This window comes from Medicago sativa, chromosome 8 (assembly GCF_051527215.1).
Source record: "Medicago sativa cultivar Bolivia chromosome 8, Bolivia_mono, whole genome shotgun sequence".
Lineage (NCBI taxonomy): Eukaryota > Viridiplantae > Streptophyta > Magnoliopsida > Fabales > Fabaceae > Medicago > Medicago sativa.
In genome coordinates, this window is record NC_140756.1 from 91,522,298 (window position 1) to 91,542,084 (window position 19,787).

At 31.0% G+C, this 19,787-nt stretch overlaps 2 protein-coding genes across 2 annotated transcripts; one reads left to right on the plus strand and one right to left on the minus strand.

Moving 5' to 3' along the window:
* Positions 1–5,993: 5,993 nt before the first annotated feature.
* Positions 5,994–8,434, minus strand: LOC146903242 (tetraspanin-8-like). Its single transcript, XM_085738786.1, has 2 exons — positions 7,884–8,434; positions 5,994–6,425 (listed from the first exon to the last, which is right to left on the minus strand). The coding sequence occupies exons 1-2, from the start codon at positions 8,385–8,387 to the stop codon at positions 6,129–6,131; spliced, it is 801 nt and encodes a 266-aa protein (XP_085594912.1). The 5' UTR covers positions 8,388–8,434; the 3' UTR covers positions 5,994–6,128.
* Positions 8,435–15,987: 7,553 nt separating this feature from the next.
* On the plus strand, positions 15,988–19,618 carry LOC146903243 (uncharacterized). Its single transcript, XM_085733997.1, has 3 exons — positions 15,988–16,142; positions 16,230–16,513; positions 18,657–19,618. The coding sequence occupies exons 1-3, from the start codon at positions 16,046–16,048 to the stop codon at positions 19,458–19,460; spliced, it is 1,185 nt and encodes a 394-aa protein (XP_085590123.1). The 5' UTR covers positions 15,988–16,045; the 3' UTR covers positions 19,461–19,618.
* The last annotated feature ends 169 nt before the right edge of the window (positions 19,619–19,787 follow it).

Below are 19,787 nucleotides of genomic sequence, written 5' to 3' on the forward strand. Positions count from 1 at the left end.
CCCTTCTATGATAGGGCGCAACAAAAAAGCGATATTTGCTTACCTCAAAGACCGTATTTGGAAGAAATGTCAAGCGTGGAATGCACACTCTCTTTCTCGCGCCGGTAAAGAAGTTCTAATTAAATCGGTTGCTCAAGCTATCCCTTCTTACTGCATGGGGGCATTCCTTATTCCTAGTTCATTATGTGAGGAACTAGAAAGAATCATGAATTCATTCTGTTGGGGATCCAAAAAGAACGGTCGTCGCGACATCAATTGGATGAAATGGGACAAGCTCACTCTTCATAAAAGTCGTGGTGGTCTAGGCTTTCGTGACATGGAAGCTTTCAATCTCTCAATGCTAGGTAAGCAAAGTTGGAAACTCCTCACTGACTCAAACTCCTTACTTACTCGTGTCCTCAAAGCTAAATACTTCCCTAGAAGGGATTTCTTGGATGCCCCTCTTGGCCATAATCCAAGCTACACATGGAGGAGTCTTTGGAGCACTCAACCTTTACTTACCTTGGGTCATAGATGGAAGATTGGAGATGGTTCTAACATAAATGTATGGTCTATGCCTTGGATTCGTAGCATCCCTTCACACAAACCTTCAACTCCGCCACCCTCACTTTTTGAAGACCTCACAGTCAATCAATTGATGAATTCAGATTGCCTTTCATGGAACCATACGATGGTATACTCTGTCCTTAACAATCATGATGCTGCTGCAGTGACTACCATTCCCCTTTTCAACCGTGCAATGGTTGACACAAGAATATGGAAAGCAACACCTGATGGCAATTATACGGTCAAGTCCGCATTTCGTATCTGTATTGACCTTCTTCACTCATCTACTCCTATACAAGCAGATATTCCTTGGATGAACATTTGGAGCCTCAAAACTCCACACAGGGTGCGGTCCTTTCTTTGGCGTTTAGCACATCAATGTTTGCCCACTCGTAATAATCTCACTACTAGAGGCATCCCATGTGAAGACTCTTGTGTTGTTTGTGAATCCTTTGCCGAATCTCACATACACCTTTTCTTTGTATGCATAAAGGCAAAGGAATGTTGGGAGAGTATTGGTATGGGTAACTTGATCCGGGAGCTCCTACACCAAGCTAACAATTTTACCACTTTTTTATTTGATTTTCTGGACAGGTTATCAAACCATCAACAACTACTTGCCGTAATGCTACTCTGGAGTCTTTGGAAGAGTCGAAACACAAAACTTTGGGAGTCTTCCGATACACCAGCCACTGTTATTATTTCTCGAGCAAAGGACACACTCCGCGAATGGACTTGTATGCAAAGAGTTAAACCTCAGGTACAAAATTCGAACCACATCATCTCTTGGGTCAAACAGCCTTCCGGTGTGATAAAATGCAATGTTGACGCGGCAATTTTCCACAATAATACAATTGTTGGATATGGAATCTGTTTCCGAAATTCTGAGGGGCAATTCTTAATGGCAAAATCTGCGTTTTTTCCTTCCTCGATGACTGTTTTAGAAGCTGAAGCTACTGCATTGTTGGAGGCGATAAAATTGGCGGCCTCTTTGGGATTCCAAGCTGTCCACTTTGAAACAGATTGTATGACCCTTGCTGATGCCATTCAGACTACCTCCACTCACCTCAATGAAGTTGGAGACATTATTTCTCAATGTAGAGGTCTCTTGTTTTCAAATACCGACTCTAAAGTGTCGTATATTAGGAGGCAAGCAAATAGAGTTGCTCACAGCATAGCTAGAGCTTCCCTATCTCATCCTAGCCCCTATCTTTTTTATAGTGTACCATCCACTTTGTACTCTTTGTTATTGAATGAAATGCATTAATTTTGCCTTTGCTCAAAAAAAAAAAAAAGTTGAAACCCTTGATTATAATTTATTATTAATAAAAATCTTGATTATAATCTAAATTAAATAACTTAATATTTATTTATTTTCAAGGAATAACTTGATAGCGATATTGATTTAGAATTTTAATTTTCAGTTCTTTATATGTCCCTTCAAGTAATCCTAATCATTTAAAAATTTAACTATGTGCTAATTGATCTTTCATAAAAAATATATATTCTAAAAAATATCTTTGAGGATACTTCTTGCTGAAATAATAAGATTAAATCAAATATAGTAAAGTTAGTTTTTTTTTTTTAACTCAATATAGTAAAGTTAGTTGAAAGTTAGATATATTTTAACTTATAAGATTTTTTTAAAGAATTTATAGGATGTTGTTTATAAGATTGGAACAATTCCTCAAAAAAAAAGAAAAAAAAAAGGATTGGAACAAGAGTTCTGATGTAAAAAATGGATTGGGACAAGAGTGGAGGGAAGCGGACTCAGCCATGAAATTAACAATTGATAACGTAGGGTCTTGTGTTAAACCAACAATATTGTATCTATCCTCAGCCACATCACCAACCAGATAGGAAAATGTGGAAAATTACGTGCTGAAGTGAACCATGGCAAACTAGTCAAGTTTCAATCAACATTGGACGGACAATATAACCTCTTTCATCAATAATTCATATTATTACCAAATCTGAAAATGACACTCTGGCTTTCTCCACTAATTCTCTTTTTTGGTCATGTGGAATCCAAGGGCAGATAAAACTCACGTCCCATCCTTATCTTGAATATTCAGCTCTATGCAATTTGGTTTTATGTTCGGAAGGTAATCATGGGAATATTTTACTTGCTATCCCGACTGATGGATTGATAACGAAGAAAATGAAGAAATTTGCAGATAATTTTAGTTGCTGTAACTTTAATGAAGTTGCATATATGACCGACTAGATGTAAGACAAAATATGTACTATGTAAGTTTAACAAATGGAAAAGGTTATATCTCATCTCATATATATAAATGTTAACCCGTCAAGCTATCCTTAACTCTAATTAAACCCTAATTTTAATCTCAAAATTTCCCTCCTTTTTCCACACAATTAATCTAAAAAATCTTTATTGAAAATTTTTTTTGTAGGGATTCAAACCCAAGTCTTAATGGCTTCTTCTCAACAATTTCACCACTAAGTCATTGACAATTTTCTCTTACTTATAAATCTTAACCCGTCTCGCAAAATTAAACCTAATTTTAACATAATTCTCTCGCCTAATTTCCCTCCACACTTTTGCATTTAATGTGAAATATTTACTTTCTAAAATGTTATGTTAGGTTACAGTACCAAGACGATGTCATCAAAAATATTATGTTATGTTACAGTACCAATGGTCTAGTTCTAATCTAAAGATTTCCCTCCTTTCTCCACGAAATTAATCTAAAAAATCTTTATTGAAAAAAGCTTTTGGAGGGATTCGAGAACTCGAGCCTTAACGGATTCTTCTCAACATTTTCACCACTAAGTCACTGACAATTTTCTTGATTTAATTTTGCTTCCATTAATTGATATCCAATATCAAACACCCTGTTTTTTTTTTCAGGGAGTATCTCTTATCTCTTATTTATAAATCTTAACCGGTCAAGCTATACTTAACCCTGATTAATCTCTTATTTATAAACGTTAACCCGTATCGCAATATTAAACCTAATTTTAACCTAATTCTGTCGTCTAATTTCCCTCCACACTATATAGTTAAATTATGTTCCTAATTTTTTGGATGGAATCTCTTATCTCTTATCACTTATTCTTAAAGCTTATTAGGTCTTGCCATCACTTAACCTAATTTTTTCCCTCTAATTCTATTGCATTAATTGTTAATCACTTTAACCCTAAAAAAATTTCCCTCCTTCTAGTTGTCAAATTTGAATTTCAAATTTTGCATTAAAACTTGCCCACTTTCTCTCCCTTGATAACTACTCTTTGACCAATTTTATTCCCAATATAAAGGGTATCATATTTCCAAATCTCTCATGTTTATTGCTCCTCCTCACCCTATTATTCTCTCTATTTTCAGTCTCTCTTTCTTCTTCATTCCGTTTGTTAGCGACTATTCTTACTATATTAGACCTCATAATATATGTAAAGTTGGATGATTATCATGTGCTTACGTGAATTGATTGTTGAATATTTTTCATTCAATATTCAAGTTAGTTTGGGCATTGATCTATCATATGCCAATCTGTTTTACGAAAATTGGTTGGTTTATATAATTTGAGGTTGTTTAAATTTTTTGAATTTTCATATTATCAAATTCCATTTTTACTTTTTTGCAATTCTAATTTGCATATATAATAATATGTTGCTTTCTTTGAGGGAATAATTTGCATATATAAGTTTGCATATATAATTTCCATATTATCCAATTCCATTTTCTTTTTTACACCTCTAATTTGCATATTTAATTTTTAAGTAGGTTCAATGTGGAATTTTGTAATTCTAGATTTTTTAATTTCAAATCGAATAATAAGGATCTGAATTTTTTTTTATTTTAAGATTATATCTCTAATAAAAAAAATCAAGGGAATAATTTGCATATATAATTTTGCAAATATAATTTCCATATTATCCAATTCCATTTTTACTTTTTTACAACTCTAATTTGCATATTTAATTTTTAAGTAGGTTCAATGTTGAATTTTGTAATTTTGGATTTTTTAATTTCAAATCGAATAATAAGGATTGAATTCTTTTTTATTTTAAAATTATATCTCTAATAAAAAAAATTCAAAGATGATTAGTGTTACAATATTTTACAATATTTGGTGATACAATATTTTCCAATATCGTAGCTTTTTTCAGCGATAAATTTCGTTTTTGTTGCATTTTATATCAAATTAGTTCAGCTTATAAAAACCGTGCTGCGCACGGGTCGACAATCTAGTCTCTTATTTATAAACGTTAACCCGTATTGCAATATTAAAATTAATTTTAACCTAATTCTGTCGCCTAATTTCCCTCCACACTATAGTTAAATTATTATGTTCCTAATTCAAGGGATGGTTTAAAGATATTGATCAATGATGAGGACGGCGAAGATACCGATGTGACATCAAATGTGGTCTACAAAGAAGTGTTCCGTAATGTGTAGGACTTTGTTTCGTAGTATTGTTTTTATTTCATATTGGTACTATTTATATGTCGACAAACATCATATTTTCTTTTCTTCAATAAACTATGCCATTAAATTTATATGTTATGTTACGGTACCAGGGTCGATGTCATGGAAATATTTTAATATGGTACAGTACAAACATTTGTGGCAATTAATATTATGAATTGAATTATACTATTATTTCCATTCAACTAAACTATTTACATACATATTAGCGCTTATTATCTTCATCGGTATGACCCGGGTCAATGGTCTAGTTAGATGTAAAAGTTGCAAATGGAGTACAATACCACAAGTTACATGGTTTAAATATTTTGGATGCATAAAAATGAAGAAGAAATAAAAGAAAAAATCCGGTGTTTATAATGGGGGGGCCCTTAGTGTTGAGAGTAAAGCTCAAGCTATAGGAAAAATTCTCTAGTATAGTGTTAAAATGTCAACTTAAAGTACCAACTCTCTATTTGTGCTAATAGCTTGCTTTAAGGGAAGCCTAACAGTGGTAAAATGTAAACATAAGAATAACCACCGATGTGTAGAAAAGATGATAAAGTTGTGTTGAATGTGTGAAAATATTAGACCGGATAAGATTAGGAATCATAACTTTAACAGAAATGAGACAGCGCCTATTGTATTGAACATTGTTAATCTCAAGTAAGATGGTTTGAGAATGTTGTAGATTGCATATAGAAAGAGTAAATAAGAAAGTATGTAGATCAATAGTTAGAGGCAAACAGCATAAAAACTAAAGGAGAAAATATAAGAGGTAAATTGTTTGGGTAGAGATATGATTCATGACTGAAAATTATTATTATGACATCATTTGATTTGTGTAACTTACTCCTCCTAGTTGAATAAGGCTTAGTTGATGTCGTTTAATATAAGAGGTAAGCAATATAATGTGTGGGAACAGAAGGGAAGCCAGTGTGGCCAAACTAAGTCATGTCTAAGTAAGAGATAGTAGATGACAATTGGAAACTGCAAAGAAAAGAAAGATAGAAGACAATTGGAAACTGTAAGATAAAATTGAGCCATTTAAACAGCAAAGTCAAACTGTACTGAAAACAGTATGAAATCCATGACATAAAGTAAAACCATAAAGTAAAACCAAATGGCCTAAATCATCTACATGCTAATGATACTAATATCTCTTCCAACCGTCCCTCCTGTTATTCCTGAAAGCACAGCAACCAATGGAGTACACAATGATCAGGAAAATCAGGAATATGATGTTGACAACAGCCACCTTCTTCCAATTAGTCTTGAGGTTATCCAGTAAGCCAGCCTTGCAAGATTGGCAATTGAAGCACAGAACTTTTGGATCATTAGTCCAAGCATCACAGTCAGGGTTGGTGTATGTACCACTTGCGGGCTTCGTCCAGTTTGTTGGGTTCTGATAAGTAAAACCACAATCGTTTGAAGGCTTACAACATCCAGACTGCATAAAACATAAAAAAAATGGATATCCATAAGTCCGAAAATTTACAAACCAGAAGCTGTCTGAAATACATCAAACATTTTAGAATCAATTTTCTGAAATCAAGGAATTGCATTTGTAGTTTAGGGAAATGAATTCCAATCCTAGCGAAAAATTACTGGAAAGAAAATGCAGAACATCTGCTTTAAGCACATGGGAATGAAGTTTAAGCCATTGAAACTTAAATTGATCACAAATAAAGAGAGACACAAATTTAAACTATGTGATATTTTAATATGAGAGAATCTAAATTCACATGTCAGCAATCAAAATACCATAAAAAAATAAGTAATTAACACGACATAACACTATAAGGATCAGTATGTATGTGTCATACAGAAATTCAATTGTAAGTTGTCCTATCAAGTTAAGCAGAGTCAGTGCACTCAGTTATGTACGAGAAGAATCTCATGCAAAGAAGATTCTTATATGTGAATGTTCTTGAAGGAAGAATATTAAATTTTGACCATTAGATACCACCAATATTGCAAAGCAAAGGGAATTCAAGTTTGGAAATACTACTACAAGAAACAAGTGTACATTAAAAAAGTGATCAACTTTTAGCCCAGCAGCACTAGCATACAGAAAAGGGGCAAAAACTAACAAAAAGAAGATGCAAAAAAGTTCTACAAAAGATTCATTAGAAAAAAGCAAATAAAATAAGAACACTTTTCAGATAAAAAGCAATCTCAGTTTAGAAGTCCACACTTTTTCAGTAAGAAACCACGACTACCCAGAATATCCAATTTAAAAGTCCACTTTTCAGAAACAGTGACAAAATCAGAAGAAAAAAAGTTATACTCCCTCCGTCCCGGAATAACTGACCTATTTTCTAAAAAAAAGTGTCCCAAAATAACTCACTCATTTCAATTTTCAATACAACTTTCATCATTTCCAATACAATATAACACTAAATAATACTACTTTTATCATTCCCAATACAATATATTCCACTTTCCCCTTTATTTATACACTTTTCTTAATCTGTGTGAAAAACCAAAGTAGGTCAATTAAACCGGGACGGAGGGAGTAAAATTATCTTTTCTATTCAATACTAAAAGTACAATTTTATTATTATACCGTCTGCACATAAATTCTCACATTCCTTTAAAACCAAGAGAGACAAATAAATAAATAAATCAAGATTTCTATTTGTAATAAATCAGGACTGAGTTAAATTCAACTTTTCTCAACCCTAATTTTTTGTGATGAACACGATCAATCATACACAAAATTTCAACCCCAAATATAAATAACAAGCAAGTTCAAATTTTGACGATAACCCAGAAAAGCAATCAACATCAAGAACATAAAACCCCAAACATAAATCACATGCAAGTTAAAATTTTGATAATAACTCAGCAAATAAAACAACATCAAGAACATAGATTCAATAAAGAAAGATAAAAGGAAACTAACCTGAAGAGCATTCAAGTGCTGGAGGTAGAATTTATCAGCAGTATCATTGAGAAATTGGGAATGAAAGTCAGTGCAAAGTTTTCCAGATTGCAAACAGCTCTTAATCCTATTCCAATTACCATTATCATTAACCCTTTTCTGCAACCAATTAGAATAATCACCAAGCCTATACTCTTTGTAACCCTTATTGGAAAGAGATTCACCAGCACCTTTGTTAGTAACAACAAAAGCAAAGATGGTGAAAACGAATAGAACAACGATGAGCAAGAACATGAAAAAGAGATAGAACCAAAGAAGCCATGTGACACGACAACAACCACCAATAAAACCCAATAGAGAAACGAGTAAGAGAAAAGCACCAAGGATGATGATGGGTTTTTCAAGAAACCTTTCGCATTCTGAAGTGGCTTGTTTGTGGAGCCATATGCCGGTGAGAAGGATTGGAATTGAGAGAAGTAGGGTTAGGAAATTGAGAATTCCGATCAAGTTGTTACTGATCTTCATGATGATTGAAAAGGCAGAGAGAGAGAGAGAGAGAGAATGTGAATGATGAGAAGAATGAAAGGGTTTTGAGGATTTTATAGGCAATGTGTTTGTGTTTGTGTTTGTTTTGAGTGTGTTGAGAAAGACAGCTAAGGTAAGTTAAAAAAAAAAAAAAAAACGGAAATTTCTAATTAAAAGGGGAAATTAACAAAAACATTAATCAATTTAATTTCACACGCTAACTATCAATTAGTTTGAGGTAATGGCGGTGTTGTTTGTAGTATCTTCTTTTTTTTGAAGGAATATGTTTTGAGATAAACATAAAATAAATAGTCATCCGATTTAAATTAAAAATTACGCGTGGTTCGATTTGTGATATACTTTATATGTGGTTTTATTTGGTGATATTTTGGATATCGAATATAATTTTTGTTTTGTTTTGAAAAAGTCAAATTAATGTATTGGAATTGACATAAAAGATAATCAAATTTGAATCTTTGTATTTTTTTTTAATATTTTTTTTTGGTGTTCGGGGTTTGAAACCCGAACCTTGCATATACAAAAATATATAAAAAAAAATGTTAATTTCTCTTTAAAAAAAACAAACATGTTAATTTTTTTATTGAAATTGTAATTTAAAATATATTAAGGATGAAAATGTCCGGTTATGTTTTAAACATTTTTTTTAGGAGTTATGTTTTTACCATATGAAATAGTAAAAATATGAATTAAATTAAACTAATACATATTGGATTAAAAAATGTGATAACTATATTGTTCATGAATAAAGTACGGGCATTTTAAAAAAATCAATAATACAAGGTATAGGTTTTTTTTAGGCAAAATATAAGGGTAGAGAGGTTAACAATTTGAGTTGGCACCAATCAAGATATGTACATTCATCTATTATATTTTCCTTAAAAAAAAAGGTTAAATATTTTTTTATTCTTGTAAAATATATCAATTTTTTGTTTTAGTTCCTTTAAAAAAATTCTTCAACTTGTAGTTTTTATAAAATTTTCAATCTTTGGTCTTTATTTTTAACTTAATTTTTGTATTTTTGTTTTAGTCACTTTTTATAATAAATAAAAAAGAATGTTCGGTGGTTCAAACTCTGACCTTGTATATAATAATGTATTGTTTCCATCGATTTTTTTTTTTGGTTACAAAAGATTTGAAAGTTAAATGATATGAATTTCCATCGATTTTTTTGTTTCCATCGATTGATTTATGCTCACAAAACCAATATACGATTTTATTTGAATCAATTTGAATTTGAAACCCTGTTTATATTTTCATAAACAAAAAGCGAATAAAACCATTAAAACTCGTATTAATTTCACATGCTAATTATTCGTTAATACCTTTTTCAAAAACAAAAGCGGAATAACACCATTCCTTCCTTAAAAAAAACACTAAAAAGAACCATTAATACCAGAATTAATTCACAGGATTCAGGTTTTACGCGCTTCTTGTTGTTTTCTTAACGACGACGCATTACCTTTTCTTAATTTCCTTTCTTTGTTGAGAAAATTTCCTTTCTTTGTTGAGAAAAAAACGATTCAGAATCCTTTTCTTTTACGGATTTTCTATTTTTAAATTTCCTTATTGAATGCGCTAATTTAAAATTGTTTTGTTTCTAATAAAAATAAAAATTTAGGCCTCGTGAGTTTAGCTCAGTTGACTGGGACAATGTATGCAAGATTCGGGATTCAAACCACGACCACTACCAAAAATAAATAAAAATTTAGAGTGATTTGGTAACAAAAAAAAAAATGAACCACAACTTCCGTATAGATAATGCGATCTATATATAGATGCTTGAGGTTCGAATCCAAATTACTTCGCTTATTCATTTAGGTGTGAGTTTTTAGCCACTGTATTATCTACAAGAAAAATAATATTTAGGATGAGGGGCCGATACTCAGTCAGAGGCTCCAACTCGGGACCTCTTGAATTTAAGATTACCACTAGACAAAATATGAATACAAAAACACAAAAGCAACTTTTATCAAATTTATGTTGTTTGGAAAGTTTAAGTTAAAATTGATTTTTTTTGTATAGATAGAGAAAATAATAAATAGAGTTGTGTTATTTGAACAACCATTTGTAAGACAACTTTTAGTATAATCATAAATTTATAAAGAAAATGAGCTATTGCCACAAAAATCAAAGCAATAGAGAGAGAAAATAAAACATAATGTGAATGTGAAAGAGAAAATTGTCACAAAAATTATTAAAAAATGGTTGTACAAATATCATTTCTCTAAATAAATAACTGTGAATCACACACAAGTTTTTTTCCTGAGGGAAGAATCGTACGCAAGTTAAATCTTTAATAAAAAATTAAGGGGCAATTATATCATTTCTAAATAAATAACTGTGAATCACACACAAGTTTTTTTTCCTGAGGGAAGAATCGTACGCAAGTTAAATCTTTAATAAAAAATTAAGGGGCAATTAAACGTGGAGAAGTGGGGTGTCCGGGGTTCGAACCCCGACCCATGCATAAATTATGCAATGTCCTACCAACTGAGCTAAGCTCACGGGTATAGGTTGTTTTTTTTGTCCTGCTCTAAATTTTGCTTATTAAGATTTGTTTATTATTTATATTTTATACCAAAAAATATGATTTTTTTTTATTTATATCACATTTTGGATTGAGTTTTTTTTTATCAGACACTCCAATCAATAAATTTATTTATACATTAAATTTTCATTCTTGCCTAAAAGAAGGTATACTATTATACAAAAATGTTCAAAGAAAATGATTTATTTAAAATATTTTTACACGAAAATATTTATGTAATGAATTTATAGAGAAAATTTCTAACGAATCTTTTTTACAGAATTTTTTTATGCAGAAATTCTTTAAAAGATAGATTTATACAACAACGTAATATAAGTTTTTTTTTTTTTTTTTTATAATACTCAACTACTATCGATAAAATAATATAAGTTGTGTGGATGCTATGAAGAAATATGGTTTCGTTAGACATCAAAACATTTGAATTTTTCCCTTCCTTTATTTCTAATGCTCTACGAGTATATGCTTTCTTTGTTAGCTTCCTTTAGAGGTTTAGGTTCTTTTAACGGGATAATTGATAAGATGGTTGATGGTCAATACTTGATGGTTGATGGTCAATATTATATAGATCATGACTACCGTATATAATTTAATTGTAGTGTTTGATAAAATTAACAGTTTAACTAACTGATAAATATAAAATGACATAAAAGATCATTTTATTTTTATTTATTTTTTTAGGAACAAAAGACCATTTTATATTCACAATAAAATTTAGACAAATTAATACTTTAGATATTTAAAATTTAATTAATTTTTTATTTGTCGAATTTTTTTTACTAATTTCTTTTTTTTGTTGACAAATTACTAAAAAAAATTTGATTCAATATATTTTTATATATTATTATTAAATGTTTGGTGCAACGCCAACGTCCACAGTTTGAGACTGTTTGGATTATAAGCCAAAAACTTTAGAAACAATTCGGTTTATATAATTGAATTGTCTCCGACTATCTTTTAACTTGATTTTTGAAGGGATTTCATGGTGAATAACACATGAAAGAAGTAGACAACATAATTCAACAACGTAAAACAACTTAATAAGAGAAGTGATGATGAAAGGGAAAGTGTTCCAAGATGTGTCTTTGAAATTGATCTAGCTGACTTGCCAACTAACATGTTTCTATCGGCAGGGAAACTGGATCAAGTTCACAACAATCTCTCGTGTTTAGATCCGCAGAATAATGATGAAAGGCCAGATGTACCAAGAAGTATTTTTAAGCTTGATGTCGTTGCCTTGCCAACTGTCGTAATTCTATTTCCAGGGCAACAAGATAAAGTTCAAAACAACTTCTTGGTTTTAAGATCTAACATATAATATTTCATAGTTCTTTGTTATGTTTTACATAAAACAACCTCCATGCGTTGTGAATCACAAAAAAAATCATGTAAATGACAGGTTCAGATTATAAAATCCGAACTTTGCCTCACCCAACAAAGACCGCGTTATAGCACATGTAATTTAATTTAAACGACATACATTAAATATAACAAATTTCAAATACATTAAAAAATTAAATGACATAATACAAGAACATAAAACACATAATAAAACAAAACCTAACAGATCACATATCAGCCAAACAACTTCTTCATCTAATTCCTCTCTAACCAACGAAGCGTCAAACTCGATTTACCCCTTAATATTGTACTGACTAAATATCGAGAACAAGGTTTTGACATCGTCGTCGTTCTTCTGCTCCATTTAGGTGAACAAAGTGCTTCCAACTAGGGGTGTCTGCGGTTCGGTTTGGTTCGGTTTTGAGGCTAAAAGTCACCCGAACCGCAAGATAAATAAGTATGCGGTTTGGTTTGGTTCGGTTGACTTTTAAAATAAAATCTGAACTAAACCAAACCAAACCAATGCGGTTTGGATTGGATCGGTTGGTGCGGTTTTTTTAGACAATAATTTTTTTTGTTTCCAACATTAAAATCAAATTAAAAAGCTAAAACACAACATATTTCAACAATGTTTTAAATTTTATCCAACATTACAATTTTATTTTCATCCAACAATGTTCCCAACTACGTAGACCAAATTTAAACGCAGACAAAAAGTAATCCTATTTTATAATAAATGCAAAAGACCAAAAAATTTATCATTCTCTAAGAGTTCAAGTAGTGCATAAATACATTTTTTAAAGAAAAAATAAAGAAGAAGTTTAACAAGAGAAAAAATATGTAATTTTTTTAAAGTTTTCATTGAGTTTCTATGAGTATTGGTCCAAGTGATATATATTTAATTAGTGTTTTTCTTATATTGCGGTTTGGTTCGATCGGTAATATCAAAACCGCAAACCAAACCAAACCATGTGGTTGGGTAAAAAATTGATCTGAATACATCCGAACCAAATACGGTTTTTTGCGGTTTCGGTTTGGATTGGTTCAGTTTGCGGTTTTTCTATTGGATTGGTTCGGTTTTGAACACCCTTACTTCCAACTGGGTCGGTTGATGAATTTCGATACTCAACAATGTCCATCCTACTTGTGTCTCTGTGGTAAAGTTGACAGCTGATTTAATCTAGCTAATCCTTCAAGCCAGACAACGTTACATCAATCCGAACCCTGAACATATTTGGTTTTCGCTCGTTGTGGTAAACTACAGTCAACTTGGTGTTGAGATTAATGACTGAAGGGTCCATGATTATTTGATGTATTTTTATTACAGCAAATGAACCAAACACATCTATTTATACAAGTTTATGTGTGTCGTGGACCACAAAAAAATCATGTACTTAACTGGTTCGGATTGTAAAATATGAAATGTTCTTAACCTTACAAAGTACGCGTTTTAACATAGTCTAGGTAATATTATGGTTTTTTTGAAAATCTGGGTAATAAAATGTTTCAGATTATAAAATTCAAAAATTCCTATAATGTTTTTCGGAGTATATAATTGAAACAAAGGACATTTTGGAAGAAAAAAATAGGACGCACGAGAACCACTCTCCCCCTTCTCCATCCATCATCGTCACATCCTCCTCCATCTTCTGCATTGATTCTTCACTTCAGAGAGCTATCTCCATCTCTCCACAAACCCTAATAGTTGTAACTTAAGGTAATGTGAAATTGAATGTAATTTTCTTCAATTCTGATTCTGATTTGATGATTACATGTTCTTTAGTTGCGTTTTCATGATCACATGTTCATTAGTTACTAAGAAATTTTAGTTTGACGAATCTGTTTGTTGTTATTTTATCTTTAATATTTTGGTAATGATCTGTATGTGTCTTCATTTTCACAAAATTGCAGTTTGTTAAACTCTTGAATATTTTATTGACACTATTTTATTTAGAAGTAGTTGAACCAAAACGTAGATATTTTGATTGATATTTGGATCACTAGCCTTAATTCTTTGTATTTTCTCGCTAGGCTCTTCATTATTACTAGTCTTAATTCTTTGTATTTCCTTGTCTAGTACACTTAATTTGCTTTATTTGCCAAGATGGGACCTAAGTTTCTAGTAGATAGCATGTCAGTCTATATTGAAAGGGAAATCAATGCATGTATTAGTTTCGAGTCAATTTAAGTATTTAATGATCGACTTTATATATTATGTAGTTTAAATTTTGAATGATCAATTTTTGGTTTATTACGACTTAAATGTGGTGTATGCAATATGATTTATATATTTCAGTTTATTTTGATGGCGGTCACCCCAAACTTTTTTGTCTGGCTCCGCCGCTGCTTACGAGAGCACAATATTGCCCACCAAATCAAACTCAATCTACATCATCTGGGTCGTAGAGTTTAGAGTGGTCAGCCAATATTGACTTAAATGTGTTGTATGCAATATGAATGATTTTTTTAAGAATGGAAATTAAGTAGAAGAAAACCAATCGACTATTATCATTAATATATTCATTATAACGTGATGATTTGTTCGTGAGCCTTGCAAATTGAATTGAAATTTATAGGTTAGGTTAAGGAAAACGGTGAAAGGGTAAATAGGTTCTGGAATAGCTGAATTGAAATGGTTGAGGATAGCATGAGGAAAGGCACATGTGGTGTTTTAATTGAGCATTTAAATCTGAGCCATTAACTTTTAATCAAATGGTTGATAATTATTCTCACCATTCTCATATAAGATATATATATATATATATATATATATATATATATATATATATAAAATAGATCAGTTTGGACAAACTTTTTCTCTTTTCAATTATACCCTTACGTAAATTTGATCATAATGATATTTTGTTGGTGTCGTTCAAAAAGATAAAAAATTATATTATATTTGTTATATTTTTTTTGAAAGATATTATATTTGTTATATTATTGGTATCATTGAAAAAATAAGTATAATTTGTTACAATATCAAAGTACAAAAACATATATTATCTATACCTATAATTTTATTCAAAATCAATATAGTTTTGATAAAAATTCTATAAAAACCACTGTTTATAGTTTATATGCATTAACGCAATAAAAAAAAAGACCAAAAAAAGGACAGACGTACACGGAGTGTCCGTCTAAACGATAGTATATATAATTTTTCATGACATACATGGTAAAATTACAGATAAATTCATTTGCACAAAAAAAAAATAGTAATCTTTTTCATATAAAAATATAGATATTTGGTAAAATAGGTTATTTAATAAAATAAAGAAATATTACATTTTAAATAAAATACATTTTTTTGGCAAAAAAATAAAGTCGTTTATATATATGGTAAAATTAAAAGGGATAAAGCTTCACCAAATATTCGATTTCCATATATATTTTTTTTAAAAAGAACATATAGGTACAGTTAAAATATGAGAAAATATTTTAAGATTTGCTTGTAATTTATTTATTTTTATTTACATATCATATCAGAAGAATTTTTTTACCGAATATTCTATTTAAAAAAATTTATTTACGCAGAAAAAGATATATACCATCAAATTATATTTTTCTTTTTGGCAGGAAATTTTCATCAAACTAATATTATTTTGTGAGTAAATAAGAAACGTGTTCTTATATATTAAAGCTGGTCTTCTTCTTCTTCTTCTTCATATTATCACATGCGTTAGTTAATACCGGTTTTGTTTTTGTGTTTGTTTCTCTCTGAATATTTATAGTTTCAAATTTTTGTTCAATGGAGTTCAAATTTCGTGCTATCGACAACATCAATCCATCAGCCATGCAGAGTTCTCTTCCCACTGTCACATATCTCCCTGACCGATCTCTTCCAAGTAATTCAATCTGAAAATTCTTTTTCTCTTTTTCTTTTCCTATTAATTCTGATATTTATTTATTATTGTTGTTATGATGATGATCAGTGGACGGTGGTTTTGCTTGCTTCCGATCACCATTGGCCACCAACGAGGCGGCATTACGACGAGAGATGGAGAAGGAACAAATCCGGCGGGATATATTGCGGCGGATGGAGTTGGAAGAGGAAGTAAGGAGGGAGCTTGTAATGGAGGGGGCGTTTGGAACTATGCAGCAGAGGCCTCTCAATTCAAATTCTACACCGATGATGATGAATCCTGTTGCTGCTGATGTTGCTGTTGATGATCGCATCGGTGCTTCAAAAAGTGACAAGGACAAAGTTATTCTATTGGTTAGTTTCATAACTTGTTCTATTCTATTCTCTTCTCTTGTCATTATGTAGTGGAGAAACACTTGTGTGGACCTGGACCAAGAATTTTGGTTTGGTCACACACACAAGATTTTCTCCTTCTCTCTCTTCTCTTCTCTCTTCTACATGTTCTCTCTCTTCACTCTTCTCTCTCTTCCCTCTTCTCTCTTTGTGTGTGACCAAACCAAAATTCTTGGTCTTGGTCCACACAAGATTTTCTCTTCTGTAGTGTAATTGTTATGTTAAAACTTAAAATCCATGTACAAAATCATCAATTTAATTTATAACATGAAAAATAGATATCTTTAAACTTCATACATCCTTTCAACATCTCACTTTTTCTCATGTTTTTTCTTTCCATGACATCGTCAAACTATGACATCTATCACGTCACTTTATTTTTTCTCTTATTCACATGATGTGTAGGCCAAATATTTTCCTTAATGCATAAATCATCATCTCTTCAATTTAGTGCCTATGTTATTTCTAAGTAGTCTTTAAATTATATGAAAGTGTTAAATCTATTCTTAATAGTAGAGACCAAATTAATGAATTTTATATACTTTAAACTATTTATTGTCTTTTTATTGTCTTTATAGCCTTGACATTTCTAATCCAAGACATGATTGGTATCTGATACTTATTTGTATTTAACAACGACGCATATAATTGCATACAATTATTATTATTTTTTTCAATGGAGTTCCTTAATAGATTGAACAGTTGAAGTAAACTACTCATCATTCAAGATATTTTAAATTGATATTTTATTCTGTTGTATTCTATCACCTTTTTATTCTCTACTAGATTTTGCACACATGTTTAATACAAATAATTGAACGAGTGGTCAACTAGTATATCAAGGATTAGATAATTCATTAACCAAAAACTGAACTTAATTAACTACAAGTTTTAGGGAAATGCTAACCTGTGTCTTTGAGACACAAGTTTAGAAAACATAAAAATATTTTCTTGAAATTGTGCATTCAGTGTATTAAAATTTTATCTTTTCAATACAAAAGTTATATTTTAATTTCCTTTTTAACTTAATAACTTGTGCCTTAAAGGCACAAGAACTCCAAATTTTAACATTATTAACTATATGATTCCAGATTTTCTAATTATATGTAGACTTGAACGCTTAAAAATTAAGATTAAACCCTTTAAATTTCTCGTTAATAAAGTTCATTAGATAGAATAAGTTGCAATACTTGATATGTTTGTGAACTATTTTAACCGTTTAAAAAATTTGTTTTTGAAGGAACCGTTTAAAAAGTTGTAGTGTTTTGATGTCCCAAATAATTTTTGAGATAACCCTCCGGTCACTATTATAAGTAAAAATCTATGTTTTATGTTCATTTAATAAATGATGTATGTGGTTTATACTAGAGACCACATACATCATTAATTAAATAAATCTAAAGTGTATATTTTTGCTTATAATAATGACCGAATGATGTATATATACTTGGTGCCGATATTAAATTTTCTTATATGCGTAGGTTAAGTTAATGTTTATTGTTTGGTTTTAATACGTAGTTGATCCTTGCAAATATATTATTTTTCGTTTTAATCTATGTAAAAATGTTTTTTTTTCTCTTCGTTTTTGTAAATATACTATATTTTGTTTTTGGTCCTTGTTATGTTTTAACCTTAGCAATTTAATTATATAGGTATTGCTCGCTCTATTATTATGTAGAGTATTTGATCCGGTCCTTCTAACATGAGTGAGATAATGGACTGTAATACATATTCAACATAATAATACATGGATCAATGCCTATATGAATAAATTTTGCAAGAATTAAAACAAAACAACAGGGAATAAAAGCGATATATATTTGCAAGGCCTAAAATAAAAAAATAATAATTAAAGGAACTTAGTAAGCGACCAAAGTTCATGCTAGACTACATTTAGTTCTATCTATCATTTGTAGGCTACCTTTCATAAATAAAAAATTGTATGCTGCTTAGATCCTTGGTTTTATGTCGACAAAAAATAATGCAATTTAACATAATGTGATGATAAAATTTGAAATGTTGTGTATTTGAACAAGTAGTGGATGTTTAAGTTCTTAGTTGGTCAGTGAGCATGTGATGTTTTATTTGAGTATCCCAATTGCAGGCTAAGCCAGACCTTGGTCTCGATAGTGCAAAGCGAAAAGCAGTGACACATGTTGTTCTTGATGACGAGCCTTCTGCAATTGGTTTGAACAAAAAGCTGAAGAAAGAGTGGAGTTGCGAACTGTGTCAGATTAAAGCCACAAGTGAGAATAGCTTGAATGATCATCTGAATGGTAAGAAGCATAAGGCTAGAGAAGCAAGACAGAAGAGGGAGATTGACAATCACAACAAGAGTGAAAAAACTGCGAAAAATGCTACTGATACAGTTGTTAATACAACAATATCAAGGGTTGATGAGAATGGGGTTGATGCAGAATCAAAAACTGAGGAGCAGCATGTGGAGACTATGGCTGGTAATGGTTTAAATGAAACAGAATCGAAAACTGAGGAGAAGCTTGTGGATACAATGGTGGGAAAAAGTGTAGTTGAATCCAAAAACGAGGAGCAACTTGTGGAGATGGTGGCGGAGAATGGTGGAAGTGTAACAGAATCCAACAACGAGAAGCTCGAGGAAATGATGGTTGATAAAAGAGTAACAGAATCTAAAAATGAGGAACAACATATGGAGAAAAACGAAAATGTGGATTCTTTTGAGAGCATAAAAGGTGCTGCTGCGACTGAGGAAGTAGGGAGGAAAAGTGCATCGACAGAAACAATGAAGGTTGGAGGTTTATGGTGTGAACTCTGTCAAATTGGCACTACCTCACAAGCTGTGATGGAAGAGCATAAAAAAGGGAAAAAACACAGTAAGAAAATGAAGATGTTCAATCAAAAAAGTCTTTCATCAGCATCCTTTGTATCGTAATATGCTCCTTGGTTGATCAAAGATACTAGTGATGGAATAGAAATTTTGAATTTCAAATGAAGTTCATTCAGTTGTTAAGTCAAGAGGAGTTGGAACTTATGAAGGACTATATGTTGACTTCTAGCAACTTCATACATTTGACGTTTACTTACATTATTGTGTTTATGAACTTATTAGGTTATATCTTTTCATTACATGTCATTTTCGCTATGGTTTTTCTTTTTTAGTCGTTAACTAACTTGCTCAATGTAATAATGCTTGTTTGTTTTAGTTTTTTTTTTTTTTTTGAAGGAACTTGTTTGTTTTAGTTGTCAACTAATTCCGCTG

What these genes read in the sequence shown, in the direction of transcription:
- LOC146903242 (XM_085738786.1), bottom strand. Translation starts at nt 8,387, where the DNA reads ATGAAGATCAGTAACAACTTGATCGGAATTCTCAATTTCCTAACCCTA. An exon ending in AGCACTTGAATGCTCTTCAG is followed by an intron (nt 6,426 to 7,883) that starts GTTAGTTTCCTT and finishes TGTTTTATGCAG; the next exon opens with TCTGGATGTTGTAAGCCTTC.
- LOC146903243 (XM_085733997.1), top strand. Translation starts at nt 16,046, where the DNA reads ATGGAGTTCAAATTTCGTGCTATCGACAACATCAATCCATCAGCCATG. An exon ending in CCCTGACCGATCTCTTCCAA is followed by an intron (nt 16,143 to 16,229) that starts GTAATTCAATCT and finishes GATGATGATCAG; the next exon opens with TGGACGGTGGTTTTGCTTGC. An exon ending in AGGACAAAGTTATTCTATTG is followed by an intron (nt 16,514 to 18,656) that starts GTTAGTTTCATA and finishes TCCCAATTGCAG; the next exon opens with GCTAAGCCAGACCTTGGTCT.